This window comes from Hippocampus comes, unplaced genomic scaffold (assembly GCF_001891065.2).
Source record: "Hippocampus comes isolate QL1 unplaced genomic scaffold, H_comes_QL1_v1.1 scaffold64, whole genome shotgun sequence".
Taxonomy (NCBI): domain Eukaryota; kingdom Metazoa; phylum Chordata; class Actinopteri; order Syngnathiformes; family Syngnathidae; genus Hippocampus; species Hippocampus comes.
In genome coordinates, this window is record NW_017842053.1 from 930,169 (window position 1) to 947,842 (window position 17,674).

Consider the following 17,674-nt stretch of genomic DNA (forward strand, 5'->3'; position numbering starts at 1 on the left):
CCCCTTATCCCCACATCCCAGCCGCTCTATGAATGGACACTCTCAGCCCTGTGTGGCATATACTTTCATTCATAAAGAAGAAAACAGGAGAAGGGGGGTGGGGGGGGGCAAGGTCGTGGGGTGGGGGGGTGTAAAAAAAAAAGAGAAACCTCTCTGGAAGGATGAGTAACCCAGGGGACATTATTTTCTTTTGTGTGGCACTCAGCTTATGGGGCCAAATGCCAGCAGGCTTACTCGCACACTGTCTGTCTGTGTGTGTCCCTCTTTCCTTTGCACACAGTAATTAGGAGGATCTTAATTGAGAAGGGGTTTATTAGTGTCTGAGGAAGGCTTTAAACGTCACTTTAATTAAGGGGGATTCGCCAGACAGCTTGTGTGGCGATGTCACCCGTTTTATAAAATCCTTGTTTGGGCACAACAAGGAAAATAGAAGTGGGGTCTTTAGAAGGGAGGCAAGTGGTGAGGGGAGGGAAAGAGGGAGAGAGAAAGGGAGGTGGGGGGTGTCTTTCCATGGGGAGGTTGTCTAGACCTGCGGTCAGACTCCGAAAAGTTAGTCTGACCCTGGCTGAGCATCCAGATGACGGCATTATCTGCGAGGAAATTGTGCATGTGCAACGTGTGTGCAAAAAGGAAGCAAATGGGCCCAAACAAAGCGCCTTGCCCGCTTTAAAGTCTTTCATTCAAAAGATAACCTGCCTCGAAACATTCCAAAAGGGGGGGATTAATTTATCCTCGGCATATCCTATGCCCACTCATGCAGGATATAAAATCAGAGATTATTTCCTGCTTGGTTAACCCGCATCCGGCCGGTCGCTCGCACAAAGCCACTCTAATGTTACCATTAGTTATGCTCCTCTGGTGGCCAAAAGATTGATCCCAGACACTTGGAATCCAATAAATGTGTACATGAATGGTCGGGGGAGATAACGCGTTTTCCCGCAGACGGCGAGAACGGGCGATCTGCGTTAAAACATGATTGAAAAAGCATGGACGATATTGCCGTCACTTTTCGGTCGACTTTCTGCTTTGGTCTCTTGAGGTAACATGACTAACACGTATGGGAGGGGACAATTGAAAATGTTACACTAAAAAGCTGATTTTTTTTTGGTTTGTTTTTAATGATAAAAATAGCAATCTGGTTTGCCGCATTTTATGAAAACACAGACTAATGACATAATAGAAAACAAACTGTCTTCCTGGTGTACATATCTGGATATGGATTTATTTTTGAGGCAGTGGCAGAATCTGATATTTGGCAGTAGTAAAATTCTGATAATCATACGCTTTATTAAAAAATAGATAAAAACTATTTGGGGAGCGGGGGGGGGGGCTTTACAGCACTTACAACAATAATGAGATGAATTGCAGGCAGAAGAGTTGACTGTTTCACAATCGTTTTTTTTTCTTTCGTACTTGTTTACCGTTACAACAATCTGTTTACACGTGTTGCCTCACCGTTTGTGTTCAAACACCCATTGCTAAGTTGGGTAAACACAAATATGCTATTTGTTAGCCTGTCTTTGGCCCAATATGAGTTAGCATTAAGCTAGTGTTGACCGTGTGATTGTAATCGCTTTGCGTAATTCACTGCGTTTGATGTTTAGTTTGACACTGAACTTCAACTGGGAGTGTTATAAAAACAGGTTGAATGATTTTTTTTTTTTTTTAACAATTCTACCTGTAAAGTGAATGAACTTACCGCCACCCTACAGCGATCGCACGTCAAGTTTTAGCTCCCAAGTCAAAGCAAAATATCCCGCCACTATCAACTCCTATCTTGAAAAACTCAAGTTGTTCACTGGTATAAAAGGTAAAAAGCCCCACCAGCAAAAAGACAATCACGCCCCCCCCCCACCCCCACCCTCTTCAGTAACACAGCACACAAGTGAAACAGCACCTCTCAATGACCACAAAACAACATGTACTCGCTCATAAAAGCCAAGTGTTGTCACAGACATCATGGGGCTATAAACGTAGTCTTCCACAATAACCGCAGCTGCCGGGAGCCTGCGTTGGGAATCTGATAATGGGCCTGAGGGGAAACGACAACGTGCTCAGGGAGCAGGGGATTGTCTGAGAGACAGATAAGAAGTCGCAGGGATGGGTTATCAGCTAGTTTATGGGGTGTCGCTATACTGTGAAAACACTCACCTGTTGGGGCAGATAAAAAAAAAAAAAAAAAAAAAAAAAAAAAAAAAATAAACCATACTGTATCATCACACCTCTAATGTTGTCTTGCTACGCTAAGTCATTGAAATAGATTTGACACTTTTGGGAATGTGGAAATATTTGTTGCTGCTTCCAATATACACAATTATCTCTCGAAAAGTTGGAAGCATTTCAACTAAAAATGATTAAATTATTAAGATGTCATAAAAAGTGGGGAGTTAAAAAAAACGCAAATACTTTTAGCATCAATTTAGGGGTCGCTGTTATCAGTTGCGATGCAGCACAGGATGTAAAAAAAAAAATCAGAGGTGGTTTGTCAAATGATAGTTCATTCAATATAAAGATTTTCCGTATATTTTATGAAAACCAGGGGTAGCATTTATTGTTATTCATATTAATTATGATGTGATTTTAGTGGGCCCACTGCCTTGAAAATGAAATTAGGCTCCTGACCTAGTGAACGATGAGTTTTACACACCATTTACTACCTCCACAAGTGTGTTTTGTTTTTTTTTTATTTTGGTTGTCGGGCAGAAAATCTTGCACCGCCTGCCAAAATGTGGTCAATAAATATTTGATCACAAATCGATACTATTGGCCTGTCCCCACGTCTTGTATTATTTTTTTTTACAAATGATTAATCAATTTAAAATATTGAACACAGCTTAAGAACAAAATATACCAACCGTCTTGAAAGCTTCAAATATCTTTGTCAGCCATGTGACTTTAAATTGTCACACGATTGAAAGTTTGGATTTTTTTTTCTTTTAAAGACTAATGATTGAAAATAGTGATGATAGATACATTTGAGTAAGTCTGTTTGGTTAAAAGTGGAGAGTTGTAATGCTTCGGTGCGGTAGGAAGCGACGATTGCGCCTCCCGATATACCTTTTACTTCTCCTTGCACTTCGATGTCATGAAAGAATTTTTAAAAACCTGACTAAAACCATCACTTGTTCAGTTCAGCATAAGGTTTTGAGCCTGGAAAAGAATCCTTGACGTTCTTTTTGACGGCGGCCGACGTTGAAGCGACTTGGAACTCACCCAGCGTGATGGACCAGATGGAGTGAGTTCGACTTTGGGGTTTGCCACCGCGATGCTGAGGACGGTTGAGTGCATGCTTCCGTGTGTGTGTGTGTGTGTGTGTGTGTGTGTGTGTGTGTGTGTGTGTGTGTGTGTTTTGGCGAGAGCGCGCCGAAATGACTGCGAGCGGGCCCTTGACTAAGATAAATGGCGTCGAACGGGGAGAACACAGAGGTGATGTGCCCTGTGGCGTTTACAAAAGAATTGCTGTGAAAACACTTCCTGTGGAAGTGCCAAACGCCGAGTCGGTTTGGAGACAAAAACAACTCTTTTACAAATATCAAATTCGCATTTTTAGCATTCCGCTGATAGGTGTTAAGAGTGCACAAAATCACTCCACCACATTGATTGTTTTCAGATACAAAAGCACACTTTGTAAATTTAAATTTTCCAGTCGCTTTCCCTATCAGATAACAACTGCATCCTTCATGAATAATTCACGTTTTTTTTTTTTTTTGTTATCATCTTCAGGCAGCTTGTCCAAACCCGTACTGGGGGAAAGAGCTCCACACCAAATTTTCAATTTATTGTTTGCCGTGCAAGTTAACTTTTGATGAAATCACAGCGCTCCGTGATGTACAAGCGCATAACATTTCCCCGTCTGTATAAAAACGGGATGGAAAATGAGTCTCCCACGCGCAGAAATGATCAAAAACAAATGACAATGTCTGAGACGGAGGCCGCGAATGTCTGACAGCCCCTTTTTGCACAACAGATGTTTTTACAGAGGGGTGTCTTCTCTCCGCTGAGCAGTCTCACACATGAGAGACCCCCAAAAGCTGAAGATAAACGTCCAGAAAAATCAACATGTAAATTTGTAACTGCCACATTTCAGACTGGCGGGCCTCGCATTTTGTTTGTGTGTGTGTGTGTGTGTGTGTGTGTGTGTGTGTGTGTGTGTGTGTGTGTAGGGGGGTGGGTTGGCGGCATATCTGAATTATAGACTTTACATGAATGAGAATTTCAATTCAATCCAAAAAAAAAAAAAACCCAACAACAACACTGTTATGCGTTATGGTGAAAAGATAAGTCTCTATTGATCCGGGTTGTGCGCAAAGGCTGCACTATTGACAGGAAGACAGAAGATGTCGGAGGGGCCATATTTCATACATTTGTTCTGTTCACTCCATCAAAATGAAAGGGCTGCTTGTTTGTTTTTTTTGTTTGTTTTTTTTCTTGGCTGTATATAATAACACGTGTGCTCTTTATTTCCCTCAGATCAATGGGAACGTGTGTGCGCGCGCGCGCAAAGATGGATGCCGTGGACAGGTTAACCTATCGACTCAGCGGGGACACACGGACCGAGACAAAGTGGGCCAACCCGTTTGCTGACAGACGCGAACAGAGTTGTACACAGAGTTGGCGCACGGAGGCGTCTCAAGACCCTTCTTAGTCTTCCACTTGTGATGATAGTAGTCGACTATCTTCTATAAAGGTAGTAGGGCAAACGCCGAATAGAAATATTAAAATGGGCACGATTCATCATATTACGAAAATAGAGTCTGAATATTGTATGGTAAAAAGGTTTAATATTAGAAGTGGAAAAAAAGTCAGAATGCATCAACAATACGTATGTAATATTCATGGGGAAAAAAAATGTGGGAATAAAATTGTAACATTACAGTCGTTACATAGTACATTTTTAAAAATGAATAAAAATATGCTTTGATAAGGTTACAAAAATAAAATGTTACTATTATGCTAAAACAACCTCTTAGTGTAGCTCTAGTAATTGCAATAAACATAATTCATTGAATTATAGCTTTCTGTCATCTTTTGCAAAGTGTGTTAGGCCACACGGAATAAAAATATTCCATGAGGTAAAAGTCATAAAATTACATAAAAAAATACATACATATATATTTAAGTGTTTTTAATAAAATAAGTTTTAAAAAAAATTTCAATTGATGTATTTCATAATATATGCCATCGTGTTGCGGTAGTAATAAAAAGTTGCAGTGTTAAAAACAATCGGTCGGAACCTTAAAACAGTTAAATCGCAACGTTTAAAGAAAAGTCACTCGGCTATGAGAATGAAGGCGCGGCTTTCGAAATGTTACAATAAAATTGAAAAAATTCAAAACATTGTACAGAGTGTTATAGAAACACCTTTCAATATTACAATACTGTATAACCTTGTAGTCGTATTAAAAAAAAAGTCATAATGTTGCCCGAGTAAAAGGATAAAATTCCGAACAAAGTCTGAGCAGCTACAAGAAGGTCCTGACTTTTTATAATGTTCCAAAATGAAGTCCTAACAGTGTGAGAAATAAATCCGAGAGTATGGAAATGAGAATAAAGTCAGGACGTTACAAGAATGCATTTAAAAATGCAGTGTTGTGAGAATAACGTCACATGTTTACGCATATGTTTTGAACACAGGCCAAGTACAGTGGCCTTTAAGGGTCAAACTGCTTTTTTCGAATTACTCGGTTTGTGCATTCTCACGAATAAGATCAATCTTCACATGACACCATTCTGTTTTGTTTTTTTAAACCTATATATTCAATTTAAAACAAATGTGCACCTCGGGTTGGGGATTTTAAATGAGGGGGAGGTGTTAAGTGGCAACGAGCCCACTGGGGAGACCACTTCCTGAAAAAAAGAGACAGGAGGCTGACGGGAAGACAGGCTCGGCCCACATAGGTGGCCCGGATCTGGATCAGGTCAAGCTCGCGCTGGGACACAACATGCCAGCTAATCTCTCGTCCTCTCAAGTCTAAACCCATCAACTTCTTCAAAGTAAAAAAAAAAAAAAACTAATGCCAACTTTGACCCCATGCGCCTCATTAACAGTTTGTCGCCGCTGCACAATAAGTATTTAAAATGGCTTTTGAAAATGAATCCGAGAAGAAGATTCTGATGAAAGACGGAGCTGTGATTAAGAAGGAAACCTCGCATTGTGAAAGTTCCGATTAATTAAACCGTTCTGTGCTTGAATTCACACTGTAAATGCCCCTTTATGACGCTCCCAGACAGCTACACTAAGTGAAATTTGCTTTTGAAACAAACTCGGCCCGCAAATAATGTGCTGATAGGATCTCTGGCGCGTGGGCGTTTCGGCAGAAACTATCGAATGATTCCGAGCCATTATATTACAGATGCAATGCTACACGTTGCCTTGGAAAATACAATAAAATCCAAATATGAAGTCACTGTAGCTGAACTGCAAATTGTACGTTAATAGAATAATACAGCTCCGGCAGACGGATCGGAAGTGTTATTGTCTAAAAGTTGGGTAAAGGGTAATTAATTTGGCTCATTCAATGTTTTGTTGATGAGAATTGTAATTTATCTCTTTTTTTTTTGCCTCCTCCCTTTCACTCAGACATCCACACGGTCGACCCCCCCACTCCCACCCCCAGTCGTCATTGTCTGAATATAAATGGAGGTGGTGTGCTGCGTGTACAATATCCACAGACGGTGAATCCGGCTCCACATTGTTGAATGACATGCTTGGTTTTGCTGCGGGGCAGAAAAGGCGCACAACAGTGCAAACGCACCATGAGCACATGTTAAGGTATGACTTGGGGTTTGGAAGTGACGCATCATGCCCAGATTTATTTGAAATGTTTTCTTCAATGTGTGTGTGTGTGTGTGTGTGTGTGTGTGTGTGTGTGTGTGTGTGTGTTGCAGTAACACAATAAATCAGTGGCACTTAGGACGAGGGTTTGACTTAGCCTTGTAACTCGCACATGAATGATTGCTTGCTTCATTTGAACGTCTAAGTGGGGGTAAAAATAAATAAATCCTAAAATACAGTCACGTAAATAAGATATGAAAAAGAAAATGGAGGAAGAAAAAAACAACATCATTTGACAGGGTTCAAAATGTAGCAGGAAAGTAAAAACTTTTTAAACAACAATTTATTCATGTACAATAGTCCTAGCCTATTATATAAATCTACCCAAGTGATCATACATAAGACAGCTATTTGATTTTTATGTTTGAGATGTTTTATGTTTGTTAGTGTGTGCGCAAGCGAAGCAATTAAAGCACTCAGTGACTTCACATAGACGCGACGCCTCTTTCCTTCTCTCACTATGCCTCAACCTCGTCCAATTACATAACCAGATTACAAATAAATTCCGTAGGACCTATCTTAAGCTTTATTGCCTGCACGCACTTGCTGTAAATAATGCTAAGACACTCAAGTATTAGGCCCAAGAGTTCTCACAGAATCAACAGAAGATTAAAAAACAAAACAAAACGATAACATTATATCATACAATCAATATACAGACGAGTAGTGAATGGGCAACCATTTTGGGGAGTGGGAAAATTCAACGTCAATAAGCGCCCGGTCGAAAAGTAGCCATCATAATTGCCTTCTATATATAGCGTCGACCTAAATTTGTTTGGGATATGATACAAAATACTGTATATCGACAACATTGATGTCGCTCTAAGGAGGTTTCAAAAAAAAAAAAAAACCCCACGTGAATGCGCGGCAGTTGGTATTAATAACTCCATGCTGCCACCTTATGTCTGTAGTTTTCCATTGCGCCCTCAATTTCTGCCAATAATATGGATCTTTTTTTTTTTTTTCACTCACGGGAAACTGATTGCAACTCAACGCTGTGGAACTCCCGCACTGTTATTGACATATGATTGTCTTTACCGTGCTTGGTTTTTAGTTAGGTGATAAAACACAAAAATGGATGCTGAATATCATCTCGCCTTATTGAGAGTTAAAAAAAAAAACAAGCATGTTGTGTCTATTCAGTTTGAGAGTCAAGAACAACAATGAAGTACTAGAACAGATGATATTGCTGAACAAAAGTTTTACAAAAGTACAGATTTTAAGTAAATAACAAAATCGTGATGATGTAACTGAACAGAGGTACGGTGGTTGTAAAAAGTCTAAACACCCCGGTTCAAATGCCAGGTTTGATTTTCAGCTTTTTCCATCATTTAATATGAGCTGCGACCAGTGGAACTCCCCAAAAACAAAAACATTGAGAGGGGATGTCCTGTTGCTGGTAACGTCAACGCTGTGCCATATTTTCTCGACTTTTTACGACACTTGTAAGGCGCATTCCGATTTTCCATTGTCATCCTCACGCATTCAAGATTTGTGCATTGCATAGTTGTTTTTTCCGGATCACATAAAACCACAGATAAAGCGTGAGGTGAGGCACACAGAATTCTGCCTCAACATTGTGGCAAGCAGCCTCTTTCAGTGACGCTCAGTAACACACAACAGCCTTTTAAATCAGGAATTAGTCTATTTGTGCCTATTTAACTGTTCCAACTTGCTGAAGCTGAAAAAAATATATACGATCCAAAGGTTCATTGAGAGTTCGGCCAAGTTTAGAAGCTGCATTGTGATGAGAAGCGTGTACTATATATTTCTCCTTGAAATGTCACATCAAGCACAAGGAGAGCAAGAAGACAACAGAATTAATAATTAATAGATACATGTCCACATGAATGACAACGCAGGTGAGGGTAACTGAGAGCCCCACGTGAATGCGCGGCAGTTGGTATTAATAACTCCATGCTGCCACCTTATGTCTGTAGTTTTCCATTGCGCCCTCAATTTCTGCCAATAATATGGATCTTTTTTTTTTTTTTCACTCACGGGAAACTGATTGCAACTCAACGCTGTGGAACTCCCGCACTGTTATTGACATATGATTGTCTTTACCGTGCTTGGTTTTTAGTTAGGTGATAAAACACAAAAATGGATGCTGAATATCATCTCGCCTTATTGAGAGTTAAAAAAAAAAACAAGCATGTTGTGTCTATTCAGTTTGAGAGTCAAGAACAACAATGAAGTACTAGAACAGATGATATTGCTGAACAAAAGTTTTACAAAAGTACAGATTTTAAGTAAATAACAAAATCGTGATGATGTAACTGAACAGAGGTACGGTGGTTGTAAAAAGTCTAAACACCCCGGTTCAAATGCCAGGTTTGATTTTCAGCTTTTTCCATCATTTAATATGAGCTGCGACCAGTGGAACTCCCCAAAAACAAAAACATTGAGAGGGGATGTCCTGTTGCTGGTAACGTCAACGCTGTGCCATATTTTCTCGACTTTTTACGACACTTGTAAGGCGCATTCCGATTTTCCATTGTCATCCTCACGCATTCAAGATTTGTGCATTGCATAGTTGTTTTTTCCGGATCACATAAAACCACAGATAAAGCGTGAGGTGAGGCACACAGAATTCTGCCTCAACATTGTGGCAAGCAGCCTCTTTCAGTGACGCTCAGTAACACACAACAGCCTTTTAAATCAGGAATTAGTCTATTTGTGCCTATTTAACTGTTCCAACTTGCTGAAGCTGAAAAAAATATATACGATCCAAAGGTTCATTGAGAGTTCGGCCAAGTTTAGAAGCTGCATTGTGATGAGAAGCGTGTACTATATATTTCTCCTTGAAATGTCACATCAAGCACAAGGAGAGCAAGAAGACAACAGAATTAATAATTAATAGATACATGTCCACATGAATGACAACGCAGGTGAGGGTAACTGAGAGCAGGAGCGGGTGACATCACCGATGTTGCCTCCGATAACACCGGTCATCAAGTATGTATGGGGAACTTGTAAATGACATTACTCTCTGTCCATATGGGGTGCTTGGTTGATGACGGTCACGCCATACAACACTCTGAGGTTGTGAAACGGCGCTATGCGTAAGAATACGTCGGTGAAGAAGGCACACCCAATTACTGCAGCAATTACAAAGGCCTTGGAATGCTTTTCATCCTAATATTTACACAAACTCTTAGTTTGCCACAAGTAAGATGATGTCTGGACAGTCAAAAACACTTCAAATCAACAATGTCAGAAAACTGTGCTCAATTATCATTGAAATTTATACGTTATGTTGGTGAAGACTTGAAGCTTTTTCTCTTTAGAGACCGCTTACGGGGAAGAAAAGGCTTGATGTCCATAAAATATTAAATGTTGGGATGATCGTTCAAATGTTTTCAGGGTGTTTAAGTGGGCATAAGTAGAACTGTAGACATTCATTTTAGAATTTTTAGTCCTCTGATTTCTTCCCAGCAAAAAAATAAGCTTCCTTGGGGACTACTTGAATAGAATCTACACGAGAGTCAAAAGAAAATCTCAATTTGGGGGAGGGAAAAACGGAAACCCTGTGGTGCTTTTGACTCATACAGTATGTTAAAAACACATGGGAATTATTTAAAATTGTGCTAGAAAATATTTTCTTCAAAACATGACAATATTTGGAAGGGCTCTTCTTTTTCTTGTTTTATCAACACTCCAGAAACACGTGAAAACACACACACACACACACACACACACACGCACACACTCCTATTGTGCACTGCATTGGTTTGAACAGCGCTGTTTACAATGTGAGGAAATGACGTCACAATGTTGTGAATTGCTAATAAGCGTCCACAGTTAACACACTGACAAGTCACTTTGACTCAACCTTTCTCCACTGACCCTCTTCTCAGGAATACATTTGAGGCAACGTGAGAGCTCTTCATGTCCTCACACTTTCTGTCACAGTACGTGAACTCGTCGTTTTGTTCAACAAGCCGAGGATGCTCGCTTTGGCTAGCCCGTTAGCAAATTAGCTAACTCACGACACCCTGATAGCTCTTTAACAAATGCAAACTTACCAGTTATTTCCCGTCGAAGGTGACGTTTGAGGTTGGGATGAAGGTTGGCGTTGCCGAGTGAGTAGAGGTTGAGAAAATCTCTGCGTCGTGGTGTCAGTGTGCTGTGAAATGACACAAGAGGTTAGCCTTGAGTTAGCAACGCTGCGTCGCTAACCGTACGCTTTGCTATCTGAGAAATGTTGCTGAATGATAAAATCTCAACATATGCGGGCGTTTGAAGACCGAGTTTCGTGCGTTATGCTTATTAGTTTAGATAAATAAACGCATGTATTGGTTGAACTGAAAATGAGACAAGATACCCCGAACGCAAAGTAGTCTGCTACATGCTGTCGTCAAAATTCGAAACTTATTTTTAAAAAGTGAAATAAATAATGTGTCGTAATAAATTGTTTTGTAACTTGTTCATGTAAGTGTCCCCTATTTGGTCTGATGACAGGGTGGGTGCGCTTGGTATGGGGTCAGCCGAACCACTCCCACGCAAATTTCTCTGTGAATTTCCTCCTCTGTTCAGTTAGAAAACCACCATGGACCTCCACAAAATCATCCACGGTGCGTTGCACGAGTTCTTACAGACTTACATCCCCGATGCAGATCTCAGGTAAGCTTTGACGACGTTTTTAATTGCTTTATTTCAGGGGGTAGGGAATTCCAGTTCCTCGAGAGCCATCTCCCTTGACTGTTTAAGATCCTTCCCTACTCCAACACACCTGATTCAAACAATCAGCTCATCAAGGATCCTGGTCATTTGAATCAGGTGTGTAGGGAGAGATCTAAAAAAGACGGGATCTGGCTCCCGTGGAACCAGACTTCCCTATCCATGCTTTATTTGAATCGTGTGCAGTTATCTGTCCTCAGTAGTAATCTTCTGTATGCACTCAGCACACTGGACGATGTCCTCCTGTCCTACATCACTGGAGTCCTGGAAGATCTCGGCTCCCAGCAAAGTGTGGAGGAGAACTTTGACGTGGAGGTCTTCGCCGAGATGCTGGAAGCCTACATTCCAGGATTTGCAGAAATTGATAGGTCAGAACAACACTTGAGACAACGGCTGTCAAACTCTGGTCATCGAGGGCTTCAGGATCGTGATAAGGCTCCTGCAGATTTTGCTGATGAGGTTTTTTTGTTTTTCTTTTTTTTAATCTGACCCTTAAGGGTGAAGGGACCCAAAACATGTTTATCCATGAAACATGTTTTAATTAATTGGCCGATACTTCAGCTACCATAAGTTTGTTCTGCCAATTATCTGAATCGACATCGGCCTCAAAAACTCCAAATCGGTTGGGCCCGAGTCGGTCGGTGTCCTAATTATATGTCAGTTATGTGGTTTTGTCAAAATATTACCGAATCACGATCAGGGCTGCAGATGCAATAGAATCAAATATTTTACGGATTGTCCCATCAATTCATCATTTTATCAGAAGATAAAATTTGTTTTTGCAATAATAAACAACAAAATTCCCACATCAGGTCCTGACATTATGATTGACATCTTGAGGTTGCTGTTCTCATGTTCCGTACTTTAATATCTATAACATTGAGTGTGTGTGGCTTTAAAAGGCGTGGCCACGCCTGGTGAGTGACATGGGAGTCAGTGAATTAAGAGTGTTGGCTGTTGTGAGCTCAGTTTAGTGGCTGGCTGTTAGTTAGCCTGGGGGTGGTTAATAAAGCGTATTATTACGTGTGTATTTACTTACCATGTGTTCAATAACACGACTGAAAGTAGACAGGCAAATGGGGGCTCTCCTTGACAACTTGCATGACAATACATTCTTAACTAGCGGTGGGCGGCTTCAATAAATTCACATTGATTCCTTGTGCGGTGGTACATTGATTAGTTCTGAAGACATTGCAGTTTCACTGGTCTAAATTCCATCTCCTGTTGTAACTGTGTCGTGGTTTTTATGTTGCAGTGTCAAAGTGTGCGAAATGATGTTTAGTCTGGCGTCCACGCTAGCTACAGCTCGCACCTCAGGTAATTCTTCTGCTCCCTTTTTTTATAGTGTGGCTATGCGGGGCGCTGACATTGATACTCATATGTGAATGTGTTCCTTTCTAGTGAGTGGAGAAAATAGCGTGCCAAAAGCAGAAGACGGCTCATTGAAAATCGCCTCTCACCGGTCAAGTGAAGCCCCAACTGGCAGGGAAATGCAGTGCCTACAAACACAGACAGAGGGCGCCACAGCCGAGGTAATGCAGCTGTTCGAACATGTCTCGAACTTCATAATAGGAAAATTCTGTGGCAATAACATTCGAAAAGAACTGACGCTGAGCCGGAATGGATTGAATTGTTGAAATATAGATTGTCAGACTTCAAGTTGAATTGGTTGAGAAATGTGGAAGGAGAGAGATTTAAGTATGTCAAGTTTTCTTAGCTTCCAGTATCCGAATTGGAAAGTCAAGAGCAGCACTTGCTGGAGATGTTTCCCAAGTGCAGTCTGTCCGAGGCCCGCAGCGCTCTATCTATTGCCAAAGGGGACATGGAGGAAGCCGTGCGCCTCATCATCGAGGGCGACGTCCAACTCAGCCCCACCCCGCTCAACGTGAGTATCTCCATTTTGCTTCATTTGTCACTCGCGTCAATGTTAATGTTAAAACTTGTAATGAGGGGGGAAAAAAACAACTAATTTCTCTGGCATCAGGTAAATCAAGGGAAGAATATCTCCTCTGTGGCGGATCAGAAACTGAAAGAAAGCATCCTTGAGAAGTAAGTGACTAAGTAAAAGGTACTTTCTGCAGTTGAATTGATGATTTGAATTGAATCATATTCTGTAATATCTTAAATGAACAATTGTGATCTGTTTTTATTCATATCTGACAAATGGTCCAAACGATTTCTGCTGCGAATAAACGCCTAGTTGAGTCTATTAATGAGGTAGCACTATAAAAAAATGTTAAGCAAAATAGTAAAAGAAATACATTATTCGAAAAAGGCAATTGTACAAATAAAGGCCTCCGTTCACTTCAGTATATTTGAATAAATACCATATACAGTCTTCAGGTTTTGTTTTTTTTTTTTGGGGGGGGTGCATAATTTCTTTTCTCTCCTCTGCTCTTATCCTCATTACCTGTTATGCTCGACGATTGAGTTAAAGGCTTACTCTCTTTTAAACGCCTTACCCCCAATAAACGTCAGGTATTCTCGACACTTGATCATAAGATAAGAACTTTTATTTGTCCCACAATGGAGAAATCTACAGCAGCAAAATTGAAGGTTTGAAAGTAGAACAAGAAAACAAAGTATTGCATGCATAAAATAAATGTTTAAGAAAAATGAACTGTTCATTTTATTTGTACAAAAATACAAAGCCTACCCCGTAAAAGTGCTGACTGCTAATAAATGCCTTGTATTATCTGAAGTTGACTAGATTATTTTTAATACACAAACAAAAGCCTTCGCTCCCTTACAGCGCTTTCCTTCCGCCTAATAAACACCAGGTACAATCGGTGCAGTTGATTATTTTAATGGCAGCAATAAAGGCCCCCTCCCTTCTGAACACCTCGTTCCTAATAAGCACCCAGCATTGTCTACCGTTGAGTTAACAATTTGACTCACACAAATAAAAGTCCGCTCTCACGTAAACGCCTAACTGTGAAAACAAATAAAGGCCTCCTCTTTTATACACGCCTCACCCCTAATAAGTGCTTGGTACGTAAATTTACTCCACTTGGCCTACTGACTTTACACGTTTTAGTGGCCACTTATTGCTTGGAAGATCTCGTCATGTAGCTCAATGCGAAGATAAAATGTTAAAAAGGGGCGGGGCGTTTTGCAGGTACATGCTGGTCGACAACGAAGAGGACAAGAAAACGCATCGACCCGTCGCTCCCAAAGAGGTACCGAATACATCCACATATCAGCCGTCGGCAAATGCTTGTCTCATTTTCACGCGCCTTGTGTTTTCAACGGGGGCCGGGCAGGCTCCCAAAAAGCTGGTTCGCTACCACGGCAACCAGGTGGTGAGCACCAAAGGGGAACGCTATCAGGTGGTGAAGAAGAACGAGGCGGACGACATGAAGAAGACATACGTCAATCTCAAACCGGCTCGCAAATACCGATTTCATTGACAGCGCGGCGGCGATTATGCACTGATATGTTGATTCATTTTGTGTTTTATTTATACAAGTGCTCTGGTTTGAATTGGATTTTTTTCTCCTTCCGCAAATATCGTGAGCTTTTTTAATAATGTTACCATATATAGTGGTTTCCTGTTACATTTCATTTGAGTTTTGGTTGGAGTTTTTTTTTTTCTTTTTTTATTATTGCATATTTTGTAAAACCCTTCACTGTTTATTTTTGTTGTTGTTGTTTTTTTTTTTTAACAGTCCTTAACTTTTTTTTTGAGTGTTGAAAGGAAGCAACAGTTGTTCCATGCCTATTTGTGATTTGCTACTTGCGAATCTGCCCCTGCACCAAAGCCCTGTATAAAGAAAAGTAGTGCTTTGGTGCCATTTTGTGGCATCTATATAGACTTATGGATCATTCGTGGGGGATTTACTACAACAATTTGTGAAGTTTTAGTGGTGCTTTACATATTTTCTTCATTCAACTGCTTATACTGTACATAAGAGATCACTGATTTTTTTTTTTTTTTTTTGGGCTGTGCCGCAAATCAGGAGACTGATTTCTGATCGCTTGCACTGTGGTTTCCCTCCAGATAAATCATTACACATATTATTGTACAGTATCTTGAACGAGTGTTTCTGAGGCACTCTGTGTTTTAGACTTGCGGGTATATTTATTATTAGATGACAACTTTTCTATTACTGCGCCAACACTCGGATAAAAGAGTCGAGTCTGTATAAGCTAAACGCGTCTCCGTATCATTTCAATTGAGAAATAGGAAAGAGGAATAACAAATGTTGGTGCCTGATGAAAAACACGTCGGTAGGAATTGTGGTTTTATTCAAAAGAAAACCTTACCAATAAATATAAAGCCACAAAATTTGGAGACATGTTTTTAATTGGACAATAAGCTGCATCAAAAGTAACATTTGAAGACGCCAAGAAATTATTTACAGCGGTGCCTTGAGATAATTGTTGAATAAATTCCAAAACCGTGCATCTTTCTATATTGAAATCCAATTATTATTTTTTTTTTAAATGAGACAACTTGCATTTTATAAAATTGTTTAAAACAGTTTTTGTCATACTATTTTCTTCAGTTGAATGGACATATGTGTTGCTTCCCCGGGTGTGTGCACCTGGGACAGGATAACGCGTACATAAGGATTTTCAAATATATACGAAGACATACCGTATATATCCTTTGCAATCAGACAGTCGTGCATCACAAGTCGTTTTTAAAGAATTATATGACTGAGTATTATATTTGTCTACGTGTTGCCTCACCGTTTGTGTTCAAATATATCCATTCTAACTCAGCTACAGAGATACTACATTAGCCCGGTTATGGTGTTTCGCATTGAGTTCGCTTTACCATTAAGCAAACAGACTTAAAGGAGTCTTGTCATTTGTATCTCAAGGCACCACTGAAATTCTCACATTGCTGAGTGTGTGTTGTGAAAACTTTCAGGATGTAACTTGGTAATCTTCAATCATGACATTTTTAATTGTTTTTTTTTTTTTTTTAAACCATTTGGAGTGAGCTGTTAGCCAATGTTCCAACACTGGTCAATTGTATTTCTACTGGATACTCTTTATTTCCTAATTAAATAGCAGCGTTGGTGTCTGTGACTGACATGATGATCGGTTTTACTGTAATGCGTGCAGTGGCTATTGGTTGAACTTGTAACGCCTCCTTGCTTAAATGAAAACGCACAATTTATAGTAAAGACTAATTTTGTAGACTATAATGTTTCACTTGTTTCATTTCTGCCCAAAATGACAAAAAAAAAAAAAAAACACAGTATCTCAGAATTTTTTTTTCTAATCACGTCTTGGTATTTGAGATCCAAAAATTAAGTCCAAAGAGAAATGCTTTTTGTTGGGACGACGTCTTCAACAATGTCACAATACATTAATCTGCAAACATTATTTAATGATAGAAACAACACAAAAAAACCAATTGAGTTCAATTCAGTAAATAACACCATCAACAGAAATTGTGTAAAATTGTGAAAAAGACGCAACTCCAAATTTTGTCAAATTGTATCCATCCACATTCAATCTCACAGAAGTGAGAGGCCCACATGCGGACCAGAAGTCCACCAAGCCGCAAATTCTAAGCCCAAAAATGTTTTTTCAGTGTATCGGATTGTTTTAGGTACAAAAACAAAATTTGGAGATGCGCAAGTGCTTTTTTTTTTTACTGTTGTAGTACGTTTTGACAATCCAAGCAAGTTGGGAGCAGCGTGTGAACCGGAAGTGTAAACAAGCAACAATTAAAAACACTTCATTTGTATGGTGAGCTTTGGTGAACCGGAGTTGAGTTACACAGTAGCTGACGTTCTGCAGTACACTCTAAGATCCACCAAAACTACACCAGAGTTTCCTTGCAAATTGTCCCTTTGACAACAAGAAATCCTGCAAACGTTGCCCTTTGTAATGCCATAGTTGTAATCGCTATCACTACAGGTTGCAAAAGTGTTGGAATTTTTTTAATTGGAAATTTTCTCTGGGAATTTTTGTGAGGCTTAACTTAGTTGATTTTTTTTGGGGGGTGGGGGGTATATACGCAATCAAGGTAGAGCATTGCCCTGGCATGAGGGTAAAGAGCTCATGACAAAACAATTATGCATATATTTACCTTTCATGAGCTTTTCATTGAAATACCCCAAATAATTCCCAAGAATTCCCAATGAAAAGTTCAATTTGGAATGCAGTGGTGCCTTGAGATTGAAGTTTTAAGTT

General features: G+C 39.9%; 1 protein-coding gene and 1 long non-coding RNA gene across 4 annotated transcripts in view; one reads left to right on the forward strand and one right to left on the reverse strand.

Annotated features, from left to right (window-relative positions):
- The window catches only part of LOC109509919 (uncharacterized), a 96,960-nt gene extending 86,038 nt beyond the window's left edge, over nucleotides 1-10,922 (reverse strand). Inside the window, exon 1 of the long non-coding RNA XR_002167019.1 lies at nucleotides 10,864-10,922. This is a non-coding gene — a long non-coding RNA (uncharacterized LOC109509919). The remainder of the gene's footprint in view (nucleotides 1-10,863) is intronic.
- cuedc2 (CUE domain containing 2) lies at nucleotides 10,579-16,677 on the forward strand. 3 transcript variants are annotated; one of them, XR_002167018.1, is made up of 10 exons: nucleotides 10,579-10,749; nucleotides 11,375-11,461; nucleotides 11,743-11,886; nucleotides 12,774-12,835; nucleotides 12,920-13,050; nucleotides 13,236-13,403; nucleotides 13,503-13,567; nucleotides 14,637-14,697; nucleotides 14,782-16,400; nucleotides 16,467-16,677. XR_002167018.1 is itself a non-coding variant. In XM_019859855.1 (9 exons), exons 2-9 carry the CDS (start codon nucleotides 11,388-11,390, stop codon nucleotides 14,926-14,928), a joined length of 852 nt encoding a protein of 283 aa, XP_019715414.1. In that variant the 5' UTR covers nucleotides 10,579-10,749; nucleotides 11,375-11,387; the 3' UTR covers nucleotides 14,929-16,677. The 3 variants fall into 3 exon arrangements, 2 of the variants coding, with proteins under 2 accessions (XP_019715414.1, XP_019715415.1); XM_019859855.1 differs by having other exon boundaries at nucleotides 14,782-16,677; XM_019859856.1 differs by lacking the exon at nucleotides 10,579-10,749 and adding an exon at nucleotides 10,881-10,983 and having other exon boundaries at nucleotides 14,782-16,674.
- The last annotated feature ends 997 nt before the right edge of the window (nucleotides 16,678-17,674 follow it).